The sequence below is a fragment of the Salmo trutta genome, chromosome 38 (assembly GCF_901001165.1).
Source record: "Salmo trutta chromosome 38, fSalTru1.1, whole genome shotgun sequence".
NCBI classification, from domain to species: domain Eukaryota; kingdom Metazoa; phylum Chordata; class Actinopteri; order Salmoniformes; family Salmonidae; genus Salmo; species Salmo trutta.
The window spans coordinates 32,044,809-32,063,882 of NC_042994.1; the positions used below are offsets into that span (position 1 = coordinate 32,044,809).

Genomic DNA, 19,074 nt, shown 5'->3' on the forward strand with positions numbered 1-19,074 from the left:
AAATGCGGAGGGAGTCGAAAAGAGAACACAGAAGGCTTTTGTATAAAACAACTGTCTACGGATTACATCTTCAAACTAAAGGCAACCATGGCAACCGTGACAGAGAAGGAGAAAGATCTGATGATTCTTATGGCCTTGCACACGGTCAGTGTGAACCAGAGTGACTTGACACAACGGGCCAAGCAAGCTGTACAAACAAAACGGAAACGACACAGGACGTCTTACTTAGTTAAAGGGGTTCCAGTCTGCCGTAACGCATTCATCCGTGTATACGGGTAAGTCTAGCTACATCAAATTTTGTCTAACTAGTTCAAGCATACTGTTAGCTAGCTAGCTTACGTTAGCTGGCTCGCTAGCTAACGTTACTAGCTAACATTGAACCTAGTTGGTTAGCTTTATTATGGTTCATTGTTTAGCTAGCTAACATTGAACCTAGTTGGTTAGCTTTATTATGGTTCATTGTTTAGCTAGCTAGTTTATTCGATTCATTCATTGTATAGCTAGTTAGCTAGCTACATGGTCTAAACAAAAGACTCCACTTCGCCAGATGATTACATGGCCCATCAAGTTAGACAGGTGTGTCTGGGGGTGATTACGACCATCTATTGTATTTCATGAACATGTGTACACTACTGTTCAACAGTTTGGGGTCACTTAGAAATGTCCTTGTTTTTGAAAGAAAAGCACTTTTTTTTTTGGTCCATTTAAAATAACATAAAATTGATCAGTAATATAGTGTAGACATTGTTAATATTGTAAATGACTATTGTAGCTGGAAATGGCAGATTTTTTTATGGAATCAGAGGCCCATTGTCAACAACCATCACTCCTGTGTTCCAATGGCACGTTGTGTTAGCTAATCCAAGTTTATCATTTAAAAAGGCTAATTGATCATTAGAAAACCCTTTTGCAATTATGTTAGCACAGCTGAAAACTGTTGGTCTGATTAAAGAAGCAATAAAACTGGCCTTCTTTAGACTAGTTGAGTATCTGGAGCATCAGCATTTGTGGGTTCGATTTCAGGCTCAAAATGGCCTGAAACAAAGACTTTCTTCTGAAACTCGTCAGTCTATTCTTGGAAAGAAAAAGCCATATCTCAGACTGGCCAATAAAAGAAAAGATTAAGATGGGCAAAAGAACACAGACACTAGACAGAGGAACACTGCCTAGAAGGCCAGCATCCCTGAGTTGCCTCTTCACTGTTGATGTTAAGACTGGTGTTTTGCAGGTACTATTTAATGTAGCTGCCAGTTGAGGACTTGTGAGGCATCTGTTTCACAAACTAGACACTAATGTACTTGTCCTCTTGTTCAGTTATGCACTGGGGCCTCCCACTCCTCTTTCTTTAATGGGCCTTTGTACGCCTATGTAGATATTCCATAAAAAGTCTGCCGTTTCTAGCTACAATAGTCATTTACAACCTTACACCAAAAGTGCTTTTCTTTTAAAAAAAACAAAGATATTTCTAAGTGACCCCAATCTTTTAAACGGTGGTGTACATGTCTAGACACTAGTGACCCATCCACGTAGCTAGATGTTATAGCCTCTCTTTGACCCATCGATTTAGAGAAGTGTGTCTGGGAGGCCTCATCTTATAATGCTAAAATATTTGTATCTGGAATTTGTCTTTCAGCATCAGTAGAACACGCCTGACTCTCCTCCACCAGTCATACAAGGAGAATGGTCTAATGCCTCCCATCAAAAAGAGAGCTGGCCCAAGCAAGCACAGGTTACACCTGAAGCATGAGGACTTGCAGCGAGTTGTGAACTTCATCAACAACTACGCAGAGGATAACGCAATAGTATTACCAGGACGCCACCAAGGACACAAACACTTTGGTGGAAAGTTGCTGCCATCTCATGTGACAAAAGCAGCGGTGTGGCATCTCTACAAGGAATCAATGACAACACTTGGTATGTAAAGCATAAACAACACGTTTAGATTATTTAATTTACTTTCAACATGATTGGCACTACTTTTATTGATCTCACATTATTTGTGTATTTTCCAGAGCTACGTGCAGTCAGGCTGTCTTCCTTCAGGAATCTATGGAGAAAATTGCTGCCCCACATCTCCAGCACTAAGTCCAGGACAGACCTGTGCTGGCAGTGCCACAGGAACAACAACTATCAGGTCTTGGAATCTGCTAATCTGCCAGAAGCTGTTAAGTCAGCCAAGCTGAAGAAGCAAGAGGAGCATCTCCTGCTTGTTCAGAGTGAGCGGTCTGTCTACCAGAAGATGGTTGCTGACTGCAAGACCACCTGTCAAGACCTACAGTTGTCTCTGGGGGGCCCTACTGAACCAGCAAGTAAAGACATCAGGATGCATTACAGCTTTGGTTTTGCTCAACAAGTAAGCAACATTTCCTCCTTTTTATAAATGGGAAGCAGGCACACGCATCTTTCACTGACCTGTGTAAAAATAGAGTGACAGGGATGTGACAATTTATTTTTGTCTAATGTGCTTTATTTGCAGGTGCACTATCCTTCTGACCCTATGCAGCCAGGTCCGATCTACTTTTTAACTCCTCGCAAGTGTGGCTTGTTTGGTGTCTGCTGTGAAGGAATACCACAACAAGTCAACTACTTGATTGATGAAGGCATGTCATCCAGCAAAGGCAGCAGCGCAGTCATCAACTACGTGCACCATTTCTTCACCAACTACGGAGTTGGGGAAACACGTGTGGACCTGAATTGTGATAACGGCAGTGGCCAAAACAAGAACAAGTTTGTGCTCTGGTATTGTGCCTGGCGGACCATGCACAACCTCCACCACAGTCTGGACCTTCACTTCCTGATCACAGGCCACACCAAGTTTGCCCCCGACTGGTTCTTCAGCCTCATCAAGCAGCGCTTCAGAAAGACCAGAGTGAACACTTTGTCTGAGATTGCTGGTGTTGTGAAGGACAGCACTGTGACAGGGGTCAACATCCCACAGCTGGTTGGACTGGAGGATGGTACGGTGCTGGTGGAAAGCTATGGCTGGCAACAACACCTGACTCCGTTCTTCAGGCCACTGCTACAGATCAAGCAGTACCAGCACTTCAGGTGAACATCATTTTCATGGCATTGTATGAAATGATTGTTATTATCTAAACTTGGGAGGTGAATTGATGTTATGAAAGGTTTTAATGCCTTTCCTGTTTTACAGCTTCGATGCTCTGGAGCCTGGTATTGTTGTCGCCAAGGAGCATTCGGACTCAGTCGGGACCAGGTTTCAGCTGCTCCGCAACGCTGACATCCTTCCTCCCATAGACGGTCTGCCTGTACAAGCGCCACCTGGACTGGACACGGCTAGACAAACGTATCTTTTTGAGAAGATCAGGGAGTTCTGCAACGAAGAGGCCATGGACATCACATGCCCTGCACCAAAGTCAAGGGCAGGACAGAAGCGTGGTGTGGACTGGGGGAAGAGTTCTCAGTAATCCGGACGATCTGCAGTACCTCTATTCACATAACTCTCTCCTAGCACACAGGCTATACGTTGCTGCTACAATTTTCTTTTTATCCTGCTGCTCAGCCACTTTACCCCTGATTGAATACTTATAACTACTACCTCCTATCACCAGTATCACTGGTATGTTTTTGTTTTTTTGACACTTTCTGTTTTTGATATTGCTATGCAAAGATGCAAGTAACCATTTCAGTGCACCGTGTACACCGTCTGTATCCTGTGCATGTGACAAACATTGATTTTTATTTGATATATAGTGTTCATTTATCAGAGACAGTAATGTAAAGAACATGACCTGCACCAAAGTCAGATTAGGATATAGGCCAAGGGCAAGATGAAGTGTATTTTTATCTGGAGTTTTCCTTATTGTAGGTTACTACGTCTACCACTTGTCTTAATCTTTGGTTGTTTACTATGCAATCTTACTCACTCTGTTTAGCACATGGCCTCACATGTCAATCCTTAAAGAGATGGGTGGGGCTAAGGCTTAAGAGGGTGTGAACGATGCTGAATGGGTGCAGACCAATAAGAGCTCTCCAGTAGGTGTACCAAAACATTCAAGGGTCATTTTCTCAAAAGTGGGGTTACAAGTTGGTCAACTTTCAAAGCAGAATTAATTTCCCATTGTTGCTCTATTGTACAGTAGTGTATGATATACCATTTTGTAGCTCTGAGTCTCTACTTTTATCCAATGTGAGAGAAAAAAACACAATTTCAAATTTTACAACATAAGACTGAAAGAGATGCTGTTCTCTTAGAAGTTTCCAGTAAAATAAGTCCTAAATGTAAGGGATTGTTTGTCATCTCTAGCCCCATGATATCAAAGATTCCAAACGATGTAACAGAGCAGTACCTGAGATTATCTGTCTGGATCAAGTGCCATTCTGGGACTTTTTTGTGGAGTTGTTTTGGTATTGAGTATTGTGATACTAAACCTGGTATCTAAGTCAAACTTCTGGTGTCATGACAACACCAGTATATAATGACGAGATGCATATGTCTCTGTTGTCCGAAAGGCAGGAAGGTAGGTGACAAGTTTAGGTCCAAAATAAACATTGGCCTTATTTTGGAACCTCTTGCTTGGCCTTTTCCTCTATTGTTTACACACTAAAGCTCTTCCCGCATCCATCTGTACCTGAATACCCGAGACCCGATCAGGTCCGACTCCAGAATTCACAGTTCTGGGTGGGATCTGATCGTCAGGAAGCTGGCTTGATTACCATCCAGATAATCCATCTGTCTGACTCTAGTGTTAGGTTCTTATTTTCCAGAGTAAATAACCCACGGACACTAGAGAAGCTTTAACCAAGTTTATTCTTCCCAAAGGTTCTGTACAGCTGTATTCAGACCCCCAAACATTTCAGACATCACAGTTTATATGAATCCTACTTCATGCACTCTTTCTTACAGTTTATGGCTCCACAGGAAAGAAGGTAACCAGATACCAACCCTGATTACTCCCTTAAGGGGAACTGACCTTACCCCTCACCTCCTGACCTCAACCAACCCCTCCTTCACCTAATCCACAGATGTCCATCTGTCTTCCCTGTATCAACACATCACTCTCCTCTCCTCCTGATCTCAACCCCTCCTTCACCTAATCCACAGATATCCATCTGTCTTCCCTGTATCAACACATCACTCACCTCCTGATCTCAACCCCTCCTTCACCTAATCCACAGATATCCATCTGTCTTCCCTGGATCAACACATCACTCACCTCCTGATCTCAACCCCTCCTTCACCTAATCCACAGATATCCATCTGTCTTCCCTGTATCAACACATCACTCCCCTCTCCTCCATCAAACACATTCCAAAGCTGCCTTCTTTCTTCTGAGAACCACTTCTAACATAACCCAGTCTCTTTAATTTCCTATCATTCATTTAATATCTCAATGTTCAAAGTTTAGCCCATTCCAACACTACGAATTAGAAATTCTGCTCTCAGTCTGAGTAATGAATTTAACTCAGATTTAATTATTGATCAGTTTCTCTGCTTCTCGGCAGAGAAACTGTTTTGATGTTGACGAGTTAGTAAGGATAGAGTGAACTCCAGTTCTGTTTTAGTTTTTTTGACTTGGTCTAAACAGACGTATTGTAGGTATTACTATAACGTACATGTGTAATAGTAGGTATTACTATATAGTATGTGTAATAGTAGGTATTACTATATAGTACATGTGTAATAGTAGGTATTACGATATAGCACACGTGTAATAGTAGGTATTACTGTATAGTACAATCCCATTTTAAAGTAAATATAGTCAATATCAGCATAGCATATGTAAAAAAAAATATTATATTCTAATGGCCCATCCACAGGGCTCCCTGTATTGTAATGGCCCGTCCACAGGGCTCCCTGTATTGTAATGGCCCGTCCACAGGGCTCCCTGTATTCTAATGGCCCGTCCACAGGGCTCCCTGTATTCTAATGGCCCGTCCACAGGGCTCCCTGTATTCTAATGGCCCGTCCACAGGGCTCCCTGTATTCTAATGGCCCGTCCACAGGGCTCCCTGTATTCTAATGGCCCGTCCAATATATAAATATTAGGATGAGCAATGTCGGAGTGGCATTCACTAAAATATAGTAGAATACAGTATATACATATGAAGTGAGTACAACATTATGTAAACATTATTAAAGTGACTAGTGTTCCATTATTAAAGTGACCAGAGATTCCATGTCTATGTATGTAGGGCAGCAGCCTCTAAGGTGCAGGGTTGAGTAACTGGGTGGTAGCCGGCTAGTGATGGCTGTTTAACAGTCTGATGGCCTTGAGATAGAAGCTGTTTTTCAGTCTCTCGGTCCCAGCTTTGATGCACCTGTACTGACCTCACCTTCTGGATGATTGCGGGGTGAACACGGGTGGCCAGTACAGAGAAAAAAAAATGTATGAAATGAAAATGAAATGTAAGTCGCTCTGGATAAGAGCGTCTGCTAAATGACTAAAATGTAAATGTAAATGAACAGGCAGTAGCTTGGGTGGTTGATGTCCTTGATGATCTTTTTGGGCTTCCTGTGACACCAGGTACTTTAGGTGTCCTGGAGGGTTGCGCTTTCTTCACCACACTGTCTGGACCATTTCAGATTATCAGTGATGTGTACGCCAAGGAACTTGAAGCTTTTCACCTTCTCCACTGCGGTCCGGTCAATGTGGATAGGGTTGAGCTCCCTCTGCCGTCTCCTGAAGTCCACGTTCAACTCTTTCGTTTTGTTGACGTTGAGGGAGAGATTATTTTCCTGGCACCAATCCGCTAGGGCCCTCACATCCTCCCTGTAGGCCTGGGGGGCAATTCCAGTCCTCGGGTGTCTGATTGATGTCACAGTTTTGCCCCATCCCCAGCTAACACACCTGACTCCAATAATCACCTAATCAGGATCTTCAGTTTAGAATACAGTTTGATTAATCAGCTGTGTTTGCTAGGGATGGAGAAAAAGTGTGACACCAATCAGGCCCCCGGGGACTGTGGTTTCCCACCCCTGCTGTAGATGTCTCGTCATTGTTGATAATCAGGTCTACTACTGTTGGGTCGTATAGAATTTAAATTCTCTCATTAAAAAAAATCTGCACTAATCCATCAACACACGCTTCACTTTGTACGTTTACATATAATATTACACTTCGATTAAACAAATGTTTGCCCCCCCCCAAAAAATAATGATCAACTGCGTTACCCACTCCAATCAGCAGATGGCGATGTGCATATTTCAGGCGATACTGCCAGTGTGACGTCTAATGTAGTGGACGGGACACTTCTTCAACAGGAACAACAGGTTTGTCGGCCATCTCCGTAGCCGAAAACATTCAATGTTTTCAGGCTGTTTTGATGTACATTAGTCACTGTGTTTTAAACATACTTCTGTTTTGTCTACTTGCTGGGCCATTTAATGTATTATTTACGTTGTTTATCAGGTAGCTGGCTTGCCAAATTAGCTTTGCACTAGGCTAATCGCTAATGCTAAGTAGCTAGCTAGCTAATATCCCCGACCATGAGTTCACTAAACTCCTCCACTCCTGCTAAAGAAGAGGTCTGCTGGACGGAGAAAGAAGAAGAGGCTGTCACAGTTAAACAAGAAGTAGAGGATGAGGCTTTTACAGTGAAAGAAGAAGAGAAAGAAGTTACAGTGAAAGAAGCTTTCGAAGTGAAAGAGGAGAGGCAGATTACTTTCACGTTGAAAGAGGAGGAAGGAGAGGAAGAGGAGACGGGAGATCTGAGTAAAACCAGTAAGTACGGTCTTAAAAACTGGGGCACAAACTCTTCAGTCCTTGAATATTGCTAGGTCACATGTTTGAGAACCAGCTATTGAAATGTTAAAGTTTCTAATATTTATTTAAAAACGTGTAAGTGCTTTATTGGAAAACCATAGGGTGAACAATCCTATGGGAAAACCTACCCTGTGAACGATGCTGAGTTGGGTTTAGGTTTATCGGTCACATTGTGAATGAGCTATTGAAACTAAGTGATTTGTTAAACATTTTATTATATAAATAAAAATAGTGTGCAACACTGGACAGTTGAAATTAGGTTTCTAAATCATGTGGTGAAAGAGGTGATTCTCATAAAGTGTCTGTGGACATATTTCTCATTACTGCAACACTTGTTCAAGTTGCTGTAAAAACTCCAATATTTGTTTGTATAAAGTTTTATTCCCCCCATGATGCATCATCTAGTGGAGTATTTATTAGATGAGCACAAGTTATTTAACATTTTTCAAATATATGCGTTCAGAATGAGGGTCTTTTCTCAAACACCCCCTTTATGACACTTAACCTTGTCAATACCAAAATGACAAAAAAGCTCAAATTTGAGAAACTTAGAGACCCATTACCTTACCAACACGGAGACATGCATGGGCTTTAGTGATGTGGTCAACACTTAGAGAACCATTAGCGTACCAACATGGAGACATGAATGGGCTTTAGTGATGTGGTCAACACTTAGAGAACCATTACCTTACCAACATGGAGACATGAATGAGCTTTAGTGATGTGGTCAATAGTTTGCTGACTCATAATGTCTGTCTCCTATTACTTCCAGATGAAGCTAAGGGCCTCTCATTACTAAAACACACATTTCTTATTACCGCATCACTTTTATGAGAACCTTCATTTTGGTAATGATAATAAGCTAATTCTAATGTATCGTCAATGGGTGTGCTGTGCTGGTAACTTTCATTATTTACTAGGACCACTGCTTTCACCTAATGTATAGATTATTTTGTAAACCATCAGTTATCTGACTAAGTAGGGGTGGTCAATAAATATGGGTGTAAAAACCCTACAGTGGGGGGAAAAAACTATTTGATCCCCAGCTGATTTTGTTCATTTGCCCACTGACAAAGAAATTATCAGTCTATAATGTTAATGGTAGGTTTATTTGAACAGTGAGAGACAGAATAACAACAAAAAAAATCCAGAAAAACACATGTCAAAAATGATATAAATTGATTTGCATTTTAACGAGGGAAATAAGTATTTGACCCCTCTGCAAAACATGACTTAGTGCTTGGTGGCAAAACCCTTGTTGGCAATCACAGAGGGCCAACTACAAGAAACGTCTGACACCAGGTTTGCACACATCTCAGGAGGGATTTTGTCCCACTCCTCTTTGCAGATCTTCTCCAAGTCATTAAGGTTTCGAGGCTGACGTTTGGCAACTCGAACCTTCAGCTCCCTCCACAGATTTTCTATGGAATTAAGGTCTGGAGACTGGCTAGGCCACTCCAGGACCTGAATGTGCTTCTTCTTGAGCCACTCCTTTGTTGCCTTGGCTGTGTGTTTTGGGTCATTGTCATGCTAGAATACCCATCCACAACCCATTTTCAATGCCCTGGCTGAGGGAAGGAGGTTCTCACCCAAGATTTGACGGTACATGGCCCCGTCCATCATCCCTTTGATGCGGTGAAGTTGTCCTGTCCCCTTAGCAGAAAAACACCCCCAAAGCATAATGTTTCCACCTCCATGTTTGACGGTGGGGATGATGTTCTTGGGGTCATAGGCAGCATTCCTCCTCCTCCAAACACGGTGAGTTGATGCCAAAGAGCTCCATTTTGGTCTCATCTGACCACAACACTTTCACCCAGTTGTCCTCTGAATCATTCAGATGTTAATTGGCAAACTTCAGACGGGCATGTATATGTGCTTTCTTGAGCAGGGGGACCTTGCAGGCGCTGCAGAATTTCAGTCCTTCACGGCGTAGTGTGTTACCAATTGTTTTCTTGGTGACTATGGTCCCAGCTGCCTTGAGATCATTGACAAGATCCTCCCGTGTAGTTTTGGGCTGATTCCTCACCGTTCTCATGATCATTGCAACTCCACGAGGTGAGATCCTGCATGGAGCCGCAGGCCGAGGGAGATTGACAGTTCTTTTGTTTCTTCCATTTGCGAATAATCGCACCAACTGTTGTCACCTCACCAAGCTGCTTGGATATGGTCTTGTAGCCCATTCCAGCCTTGTGTAGGTCTACAATCTTGTCCCTGACATCCTTGGAGAGCTCTTTGGTCTTGGCCACGGTGGAGAGTTTGGAATCTGATTGATTGATTGCTTCTGTGGACAGGTGTCTTTTATACAGGTAACAAGCTGAGATTAGGAGCACTCCCTTTAAGAGTGTGCTCCTAATCTCAGCTCGTTACCTGTATAAAAGACACCTGGGAGCCAGAAATCTTTCTTTTTTCCCTCACTGTAGGGTTTTTACACCCTACAATCTAGAGTTTGTGTTTCCGCAAAGAGCAGCACTGCCACTTAAAGAAGGATATCCCCCCATTTTGACATGCGCACCTGTTTTAGCACCTACCTATAGTGTTGTTAGATATCCCACCTGTTATAACACCTACCTATAGTGTTGTTAGATATCCCACCTGTTATAACACCTACCTATAGTGTTGTTAGATTTCCCACCTGTTATAACACCTACCTATAGTGTTGTTAGATTTCCCACCTGTTATAACACCTACCTATAGTGTTGTTAGATATCCCACCTGTTATAACACCTACTTATATTGTTGTTAGATATCCCAGTTGTTGGTCCATATCCCACATATTTAGATACCATTTGGTTACCTGTTCAGGAGTCTTATGGCTTGGGGGTAAAAACTGTTGAGAAGCCTTTTTGTCCTAGACTTGGCACTCCGGTACCGCTCCCCATGCGGTAGTAGAGAGAACAGTCTATGACTGGGGTGGCTGGGGTCTTTGACAATTTTTAGGGCCTTCCTGGATGGCAGGCAGCTTTGCCCCAGTGATGCACTGGGCCGTACGCACTACCCTCTGAAGTGCCTTGCGGTCGGAGGCCGAGCAATTGCTGTACCAGGCAGTGATGCAACCGGTCAGGATGCTCTCGATGTTGCAGCTGTAGAACCTTTTGAGGATCTGAGGACCCATGCCAAATCTTTTTAGTCTCCTGAGGGGGAATAGGCTTTGTTGTGCCCTCTTCATGTCTTGGTGTGTTTGGACCATTCTAGTTTGTCGGTGATGTGGACACCAAAGAACTTGAAGCTCTCAACCTGCTCCACTACAGCCCCGTCGATGAAAATGGGGGCGTGCTCGGTGCTCCTTTTCCTGTAGTCCACAATAATCTACTTTGCCTTGGTTACGTTGAGGGATAGGTTGTTATTCTGGCACCACCCGACCAGGTTTCTGACCTCCCTATAGGCTGTCTCGTCGTTGTCAGTGATCCAGCTGTTGTGTCTTGTGCAAACTTAATAATGGTGTTGGAGTCGTGCCTGGCCATGCAGTCGTGGGTGAACAGGGAGTACAGGAGGGGACTGAGCACGCAACCCTGGGGAGCTCCAGTGTTGAGGATCAGCGTGGCAGATGTGTTGCTACCTACCCTCACCACCTGGGTCGGCCCGTCAGGAAGTCCAGGATCCAGTTGCAGAGGGAGGTGTTTAGTCCCAGGGTCCTTAGCTTAGTGATGAGCTTTGAGGGTACTATGGTATTGAAAGCTGAGCTGTAGTCAATGAATAGCATTCTCACATAGGTGTTCCTTTTGTCCAGGTGGGAAAGGGCAGTGTGGAGTGCAATAAAGATTGCATCATCTGTGGATCTGTTTGGGCGGTATGCAAATTGGAGTGGGTCTAGGATTTCTGGGATAATGGTGTTGTGAGCCATTACCAGCCTTTCAAAGCACTTCATGGCTACGGACGTGAGTGCTACTGGTCTGTTGTCATTTAGGCAGGTTGCCTTTGTGTTCTTGGGCACAGGGACTATGGTGGTCTGCTTGAAACATGTTGGTATTACAGACTCGGTCAGAGACATGTTGAAAATGTCAGTGTAGACACCTGCCCGTTGGTCAGCACATGCCCGGAGCACACGTCCTGGTAATCCTTCTGGCCCCGAAGCCTTGTGTATGTTGACCTGTTTAAAGGTCTTACTCATTTCGGCTACGGAGAGCGTGATCACACAGTCGTCCAGAACAGCTGATGCTCTCATGCATGCCTCAGTGTTGCTTGCCTCGAAGCGAGCATAGAAGGGATTTAGCTCGTCTGGTAGGCTCGTGTCACTGGGCAGCTCGCGGCTGTGCTTCCCTTTGTAGTCTGTAATAGTTTGCAAGCCCTGCCACATAAGACGAGCGTCGGAGCCGGTGTAGTATGATTCAATCTTAGCCCTGTATTGATGCTTTGCCTGTTTGATGGTTCGTCGCAGGGCATAGTGGGATTTCTTGTAATCTTCCGGGTTAGAGTCCCGCACCTTGAAAGCGGCAGCTCTACCCTTTAACTCAGTGCGAATGTTGCCTGTAATCCATGGTTTCTGGTTTGGGTATGTACGTACAGTCACGGTGGGGACGACGCCCTCGATGCACTTATTGATAAAGCCAGTGACTGATGTGGTGTATTCCTCAATGTCATCGGAAGAATCCTGGAACATGTTCCAGTCTGTGATGGCAAAACAGTCCTGTAGTTTAGCATCTGCTTCATCTGACCACTTTATAGACCGAGTCACTGGTGCTTCCTGCTTTAATTTTAGCTTGTAAGCAGGAATCAGGAGGATAGAGATGTGGTCGGATTTACCAAATGGAGGGCGAGTGAGAGCTTTAAGCGTCTCTGTGTGTGGAGTAATGATGTGAGGTGATCTAGAAATTTTTTTCTTCCCCTCTGGTTGCACATTTTAACATGTTGATAGAGATTTGGCAGAACTGATTTAAGTTTCCCTGCTTTAAATTCTCCGGCCACTAGGAGCGCCGCCTCTGGGTGAGTGGTTTCCTGTTTGCTTATTTCCTTATACAGCTGACTGAGTGTGGTCTTAGTGCCAGCATCTGTCTGTGGTGGTAAATAAACATTCACAAAAAGTATAGCTGAGAACTCTCTAGGCAAGTAGTGTGGCCTGCAATTTATCACAATATACTCTACTTCAGGCGAGCAAAATCTAGAGACTTCCTTAGATTCCGTGCACCAGCTGTTGTTTACAAATATGCATAGACCGCCCCCCCCCCCCCCCCCCCCTCGTCTTACCGGAGTGTGCTGTTCTTTCTTGCCGGTGCAGTGTATATCCCGCCAGCTGAATATCCATGTCGTCATTCAGCCACGATTCCGTGAAACATGGGATATTACAGTTTTTGATGTCCCGTTGGTAGAATATTCATAATCGTACCTCGTCTAGTTTATTGTCCAATGATTGCATGTTGGCCAGTAATATTGACGGTAACGGCAGCTTTCCTACACACCTTCTGCGGGTCCTGACCAGGCATCCGGCTCTTCGTCCTCTGTACCCGCGTCGCTTCCTCTTGCGAATAACTGGCAGGTCGACCCTGCCGGGTGTTTGGAGAATATCGTGTGAGTCTTGCTTGTTGCTGAAAAAATCTTTGTCTAATCCGAGGTGAGTGATCGCTGTCCTGATATCCAGAAGCTCTTTTTTGCTGTAAGATACAGTGGTAGAAACATTATGTACAAAATAATTTACAAATATAGCAAAAAAAAACACATAGCACAATTGGTTGGGCGCCCGTAAAACTGCTGCCATTTCTTCTGGCGCCATTTTGTCTAGTGTGTAATGGGTTACTGAATCTCTGATAGAGATCAGTACAGTTTGATGATGTATTGGGTTACTGAATCTCTGATAGAGATCAGTACAGTCTGATGATGTAATGGGTTACTGAATCTCTGATAGAGATCAGTACAGTTTGATGAAGTATTGGGTTACTGAATCTCTGATCAGTGGGTAACAGCCGGCCCCCCTACCAAGATGGTACCGTAATGCACCAATATTTATGAAATATTAGTCTCATTAAAACGGATACTACGTAATGTTGTCTTAATATGATTGATTGTGCATTTTGTTCTTTATCCAAATGTGTACATAAAAATAACATAATTATTATGAAATAGATAAATACAGATCTGAATCTTAGTGATCCAAGAGCAATTATGGTGGAAAATATATTTTTTTTTGTCAAGTGACAGCTATTTTCTCTGTTATACTAATCTATAATGAGCCTTTGGCTGATCAGTGGGCAATAGCCTACCCACCTACCTAGATGGCCCAGCTCGGTTTTCTGATAGGCTGAGCTAAGTTCACACAAACTCACATTCAAAGTCAACCGCAGCATCAGAAAAGAGACCTACGTTTGACTCTGTCGTCAGTTAGACAGCCAAGATCATGGACCGTATGAAATGGAAAGGGTGACTAAACGTAGAAAGAAAACTTTCTACATCATCACCTCACTCAAAACGTTTTTCGTTTGGCTAAAACAATGATTTGGTCAAACAGTAAAGTGCATTATCCTCATGATTCCTGTAGTGAAAGTGTGTGTGCCCTGCCCCTGTTTCACCGGGGCCTGCTGCTGTAATGAGCGAGCCACTCCTCTTGCCCCGTGCGCTCCAGAGAAAGATGCAGAAATAAGCTTTTTGTGAGTATAGAAAACTTCTGCGATCTTTTATTTCAGCTCATGAAACATGGGGCCAACACTTTACGCGTTGTTTATATTTTCGTAAGGTATATTATTATAGAACCCTGCTCAGGCAATAAACATGACATTATCTATTATTATAGAGCTCTGCTCAGCCTATAAACATGACATTATCTATTATTATAGAGCTCTGCTCAGCCTCTAACCATGACATAACCATGAAACAAAAATAGATGTTAAGCTCTACTGTTAGTGGTGATAAGTGGCAGTGAAGCAGGGCTCCCTTGTAATAGATCTGTATCTCAATGGGACTCCCCACTAAAATAAAGGTGAAATAAAACAAACTCAATATTTTTCTTTATTATTCTTTTGTACTTGTTGCAAATATCTCAATGCCCGATTGTTTGAAAAAATTATTCTTCAACAATATTGAAGTACTGTATGTCAACACTACTACTCAGACACCAAAAAGTCACAGATTGGCCCATAGGTGGCACTGTAAGAAGCATTCAAAGTAGAAGGTTCAGCCCGCCACCCTGTTTGATGTACAACCTAGAACCTTGGTACAAGTGTTTCTTATCATAGTGAACGTATTTGCCTCATGAACCTATGACTTCCGCCATATCTTCTCATAAACCAAACATCTGATCGACGCCAAACTCAAAGTCCATTAACCATTAACTCAAATCATGTCTGTCTCTCGTACGTTTGAGTAAAGATAAACAACAAATAAAAAATCTCTAAAGATTAAATAAAATTCCATCTTTGTTAAAAATAAAAATAATTGTCTTCAATTAAACTGTAATAACTTCTCTTCTCTCTATCAACTTGAAAACTTGAAGTGTTTTGATCGTTACATGGGGCAGGGCGCATGCAAGCTGATGCCATCGCCAGTTGTACGGTGTTTCCTCTGACACATTGGTGCTGCTGGCTTCCGGGTTAAGCGAGCAGTGTGTCAAGAAGCAGTGTGGCTTGGCTGGGTCATGTTTTCGGAGGACGCATGACTCTAGACCTTCGCCTCTCCTGAGTCCGTACGGGAGTTGCAGCGATGGGACAAGACTGTAACTACCAATTGGAAATCACTAAATACGGGAGGAAAAAGGGGGTAAAAAAATGTATAAATACAATTTCCCTTCAAGGGGCCCGAACCATGAAAAACAGACCATTATGCCTTCTTCATCAAACCTTACAGTTGGCACTATGCTTTGGGGCAGGTAGCGTTCTCCTGGCATCTGCCAAACCCAGATGTGTCCGTTGGACTGCCAGATGGTGAAGCGTGATTCATCCCTCCAGAGAACGCATTTCCACTGCTCCAGAATCCAATGGTGGCGAGCTTTACACCACTCCAGCCGACGGCATTGCGCATGTTGATTTTAGGCTTGTCTGCGGCTGCTCGGCCATGGAAACCCATTTCATGAAGCTTCCGACTAACAGTTCTTGTGCTGATGTTGCTTTCAGAGGCAGTTTGGAACTCGGTAGTGAGTGTTGCAGCCGAGGACAGACTATTTTTACATGCTACGTGCTTCAGCACTCGGTGGTCTCGTTCTGTGAGCTTGTGTGGCCTACCACTTTGTGGCTGTGCCGTTGTTGCTCCTAGACGTTTCCACTTCACAATAACAGCACTTACAGTTGACCCAGGAAGCTCTAGCAGGGCAGAAATTTGACGAACTGACTTGTTGGAAAGTTGGCATCCTATGACGATTCCACGTTGAAAGTCACTGAGCTCTTCAGTAAGGCCATTCTACTGCCAAAGTTTGTCTATGGAGATTGCATGGCTGTGTGCTCGATTTTATACAACTGCCAGCAACGGGTGTCGCTGACATAGCTGAATCCACTCATTTGAATGGGTGTCCACATACTGCTGTATATATATATATATATATATATATATATATATATATATATATATATATATAGTGTATATGTATTATTATGATGAACACAAGTGTTTTTTTAAATATTGGAAATATTCTAAAAAACTAGACCTCAAATGTTCTGAACTCAGGTTATGGAGGGATCTAGTCTGGCTTAAAACTCATAGGAAGTAGGATTGCATAAATCTGGTAACTTTCCATAAATTCCCTGGTTTTCCAGAAAACCCGGTCAGAATGTAATAGTAAGTAGTACTATATAGTCAGTATCAGCATACACGTGTAATAGTAGGTATTACTATATAGTACACGTGTAATAGTAGGCATTACTATATAGCACACGTGTAATAGTAGGCATTACTATATAGCACACGTGTAATAGTAGGCATTACTATATAGCACACGTGTAATAGTAGGCATTACTATATAGCACACGTGTAATAGTAGGCATTACTATATAGCACACGCGTAATAGTAGGCATTACTATATAGCACACGTGTAATAGTAGGCATTACTATATAGCACACGTGTAATAGTAGGCATTACTATATAGCACACGTGTAATAGTAGGCATTACTATATAGCACACGTGTAATAGTAGGCATTACTATATAGCACACGTGTAATAGTAGGCATTACTATATAGCACACGTGTAATAGTAGGCATTACTATATAGCACACGTGTAATAGTAGGCATTACTATATAGCACACGCGTAATTGTAGGCATTACTATATAGCACACGCGTAATAGTAGGCATTACTATATAGTACACGCGTAATAGTAGGCATTACTATATAGTACATGTGTAATAGTAGGTATTACTATGTAGTACAATCCCATTTTAAAGTAAATAGATGTAGTCAATATCAGCATAGAATATGTAAAAAAATTAATAAATAATAAACTACATTTCCCAAGGGCCCTCCCCAAGTCGCAGCTGATATAAACCTCCTCCTTCTGTTCTAATGGCCCATCCACAAGGCTCCCTGTATTCTAATGGCCTGGTCACAGGGCTCCCTGTATTCTAATGGCCCGTCCACAGGGCTCCCTCTGTTCTAATGGCACATAATCTAAATATCAAATCAATTCTATTGGACTAGAAAAGGAGGATAATCGACCAAACAAAACCAATTATGGTGAAATACAAATAAATACATGTAAAACCTAATAATGTTTGTCCAGTCGCTGTTTGATAGGGACATAGTATAAACAATTCAATAGATCATGATTTGCCTGGGATATTCTTAGTGCGTCTAGGCGGGTCAAAAGAAAATAACAATAACTGAACCCGGCGCGCAGACACAGCCCATTAAACCACATAGGAAGATAGTTTATCACATGGAGGTTTCATTCAGGGCTCTGTTTAGTATTTAACTAAATCATTTGTTTTTCTTTAGCAGGAGAGCGACCAGACTCTCACTCTGACAGCGGGGAGAGTCATTCAGGGGAACCAGACCCAGAGACGTCCAAATCAGCGAGACCTCACCACTGCTCCCAGTGTGGAAAAAGTTTTATCCGATCACAGCAACTGAAATCACACAAGAGAACACACACAGGAGAAAAGCCTTACCACTGTTCCCAGTGTGGAAAGTGTTTTACTCGGTTAGATTACCTGAAAAGTCATAAGCAAATACACTCTGGAGAGAAGCCGTACTCCTGTTCCCATTGTGGAAAAAGTATTAGGTGGTTAGGGACTCTGAAATCGCATGAGCGAATGCACACACAAAAAAAGCTCTACCAATGTTCTTTGTGTGGAAAGCGGTTTACCCAGTTAGAAGCCCTGATTATGCATGACAGGACACACACAGGAGGGGATAAGACCTACCACTGCTCCCAGTGTGGAAAGAGATTTAATTGGTTAAGGCACCTGAATAAGCATGAAAGAATACATACACAGGAGGAGAAGACATACCACTGCTCTCATTGTGGAAAGGCATTTTCCCAGTTAGAGGACCTGAAATCACATGAGAAAATAGAGAGGTTGTGTTCTGACTTGTGTTTTTGACTGATAATTTGTTTTTGTTTAATCCTCATGAAATCAAATTGTATATATGAAACCAGAATAAGGTTACTTTTGTTGTTTTTTCATTTAGAGACATGATCATGTCTAATATCAGATGTCTATTGGGTTTTGATGATGAGCTTTGTTCGATTTGATACAAGTATAAACCCTCTGTTGTTCATCATATGCTTTTCATATTGCAAAATGTACATAATTAAATAAGTAAGTAGCCTTTCACAAGCCTTTGTATTTGTATTCATTATGGATCCCTGCTACTCTTCCTGGGGTCCTGCGAAATTAAGGCAGTTATACATTTTTATAACATTACAATACATTCATAACAGATTTCACAACATATTAAGTGTGTGCCCTCAGGCCTCTACTCTACTACCACATATCTAGAACACAAAATCCATGTGTACATGTGTGTATAGCGCTCCGACTTTCCCAGTTGTTTTAAAAGTCCCATTATTCCACCATGAGAGAACACGGATTTGATTAATGCAACATACTTTTCTGGATTAAAATATTCATATCTTTGAAGTGTGTTAGCCACTAGTGGACGTTCATTATATACATCTATGTATTGTTACACCATGCAGGAGGAGTAAAGACCTAGTCTGTTCATTTTAATATTATCTGTTAAGTCTACTTGAATTAATATGAAATTGCCTTACGCACTGTTCGGATGCTGAATTTATGGCGATTTGAACTGAATAGAAAAATAACAGTAAACATGTTGACCCCCACGAATGATGCAGCGCCCCCTTTGGCCAATCAGTGTAATTTAGCAAATACCGGATCTATGGAAAGACTCATCATTCACCCAAGTTTCGTCAAAGTTGGGCCAGTGGTGTCAGATACTAGACTCATATCTTTGAGCATGTGTGCCAAATTT

At 42.5% G+C, this 19,074-nt stretch overlaps 1 protein-coding gene across 2 annotated transcripts; it reads left to right on the top strand.

The window, feature by feature from the left end:
• The first annotated feature begins 7,181 nt into the window (after window positions 1-7,181).
• Window positions 7,182-18,416, top strand: LOC115178146 (gastrula zinc finger protein XlCGF17.1). Of its 2 annotated transcripts, none has more exons than XM_029739182.1 (2): window positions 7,182-7,682; window positions 17,572-18,416. In XM_029739182.1, the coding sequence occupies exons 1-2, from the start codon at window positions 7,448-7,450 to the stop codon at window positions 18,177-18,179; spliced, it is 843 nt and encodes a 280-aa protein (XP_029595042.1). In that variant the 5' UTR covers window positions 7,182-7,447; the 3' UTR covers window positions 18,180-18,416. The 2 variants fall into 2 exon arrangements, with proteins under 2 accessions (XP_029595042.1, XP_029595043.1); XM_029739183.1 differs by having other exon boundaries at window positions 17,575-18,416.
• The last annotated feature ends 658 nt before the right edge of the window (window positions 18,417-19,074 follow it).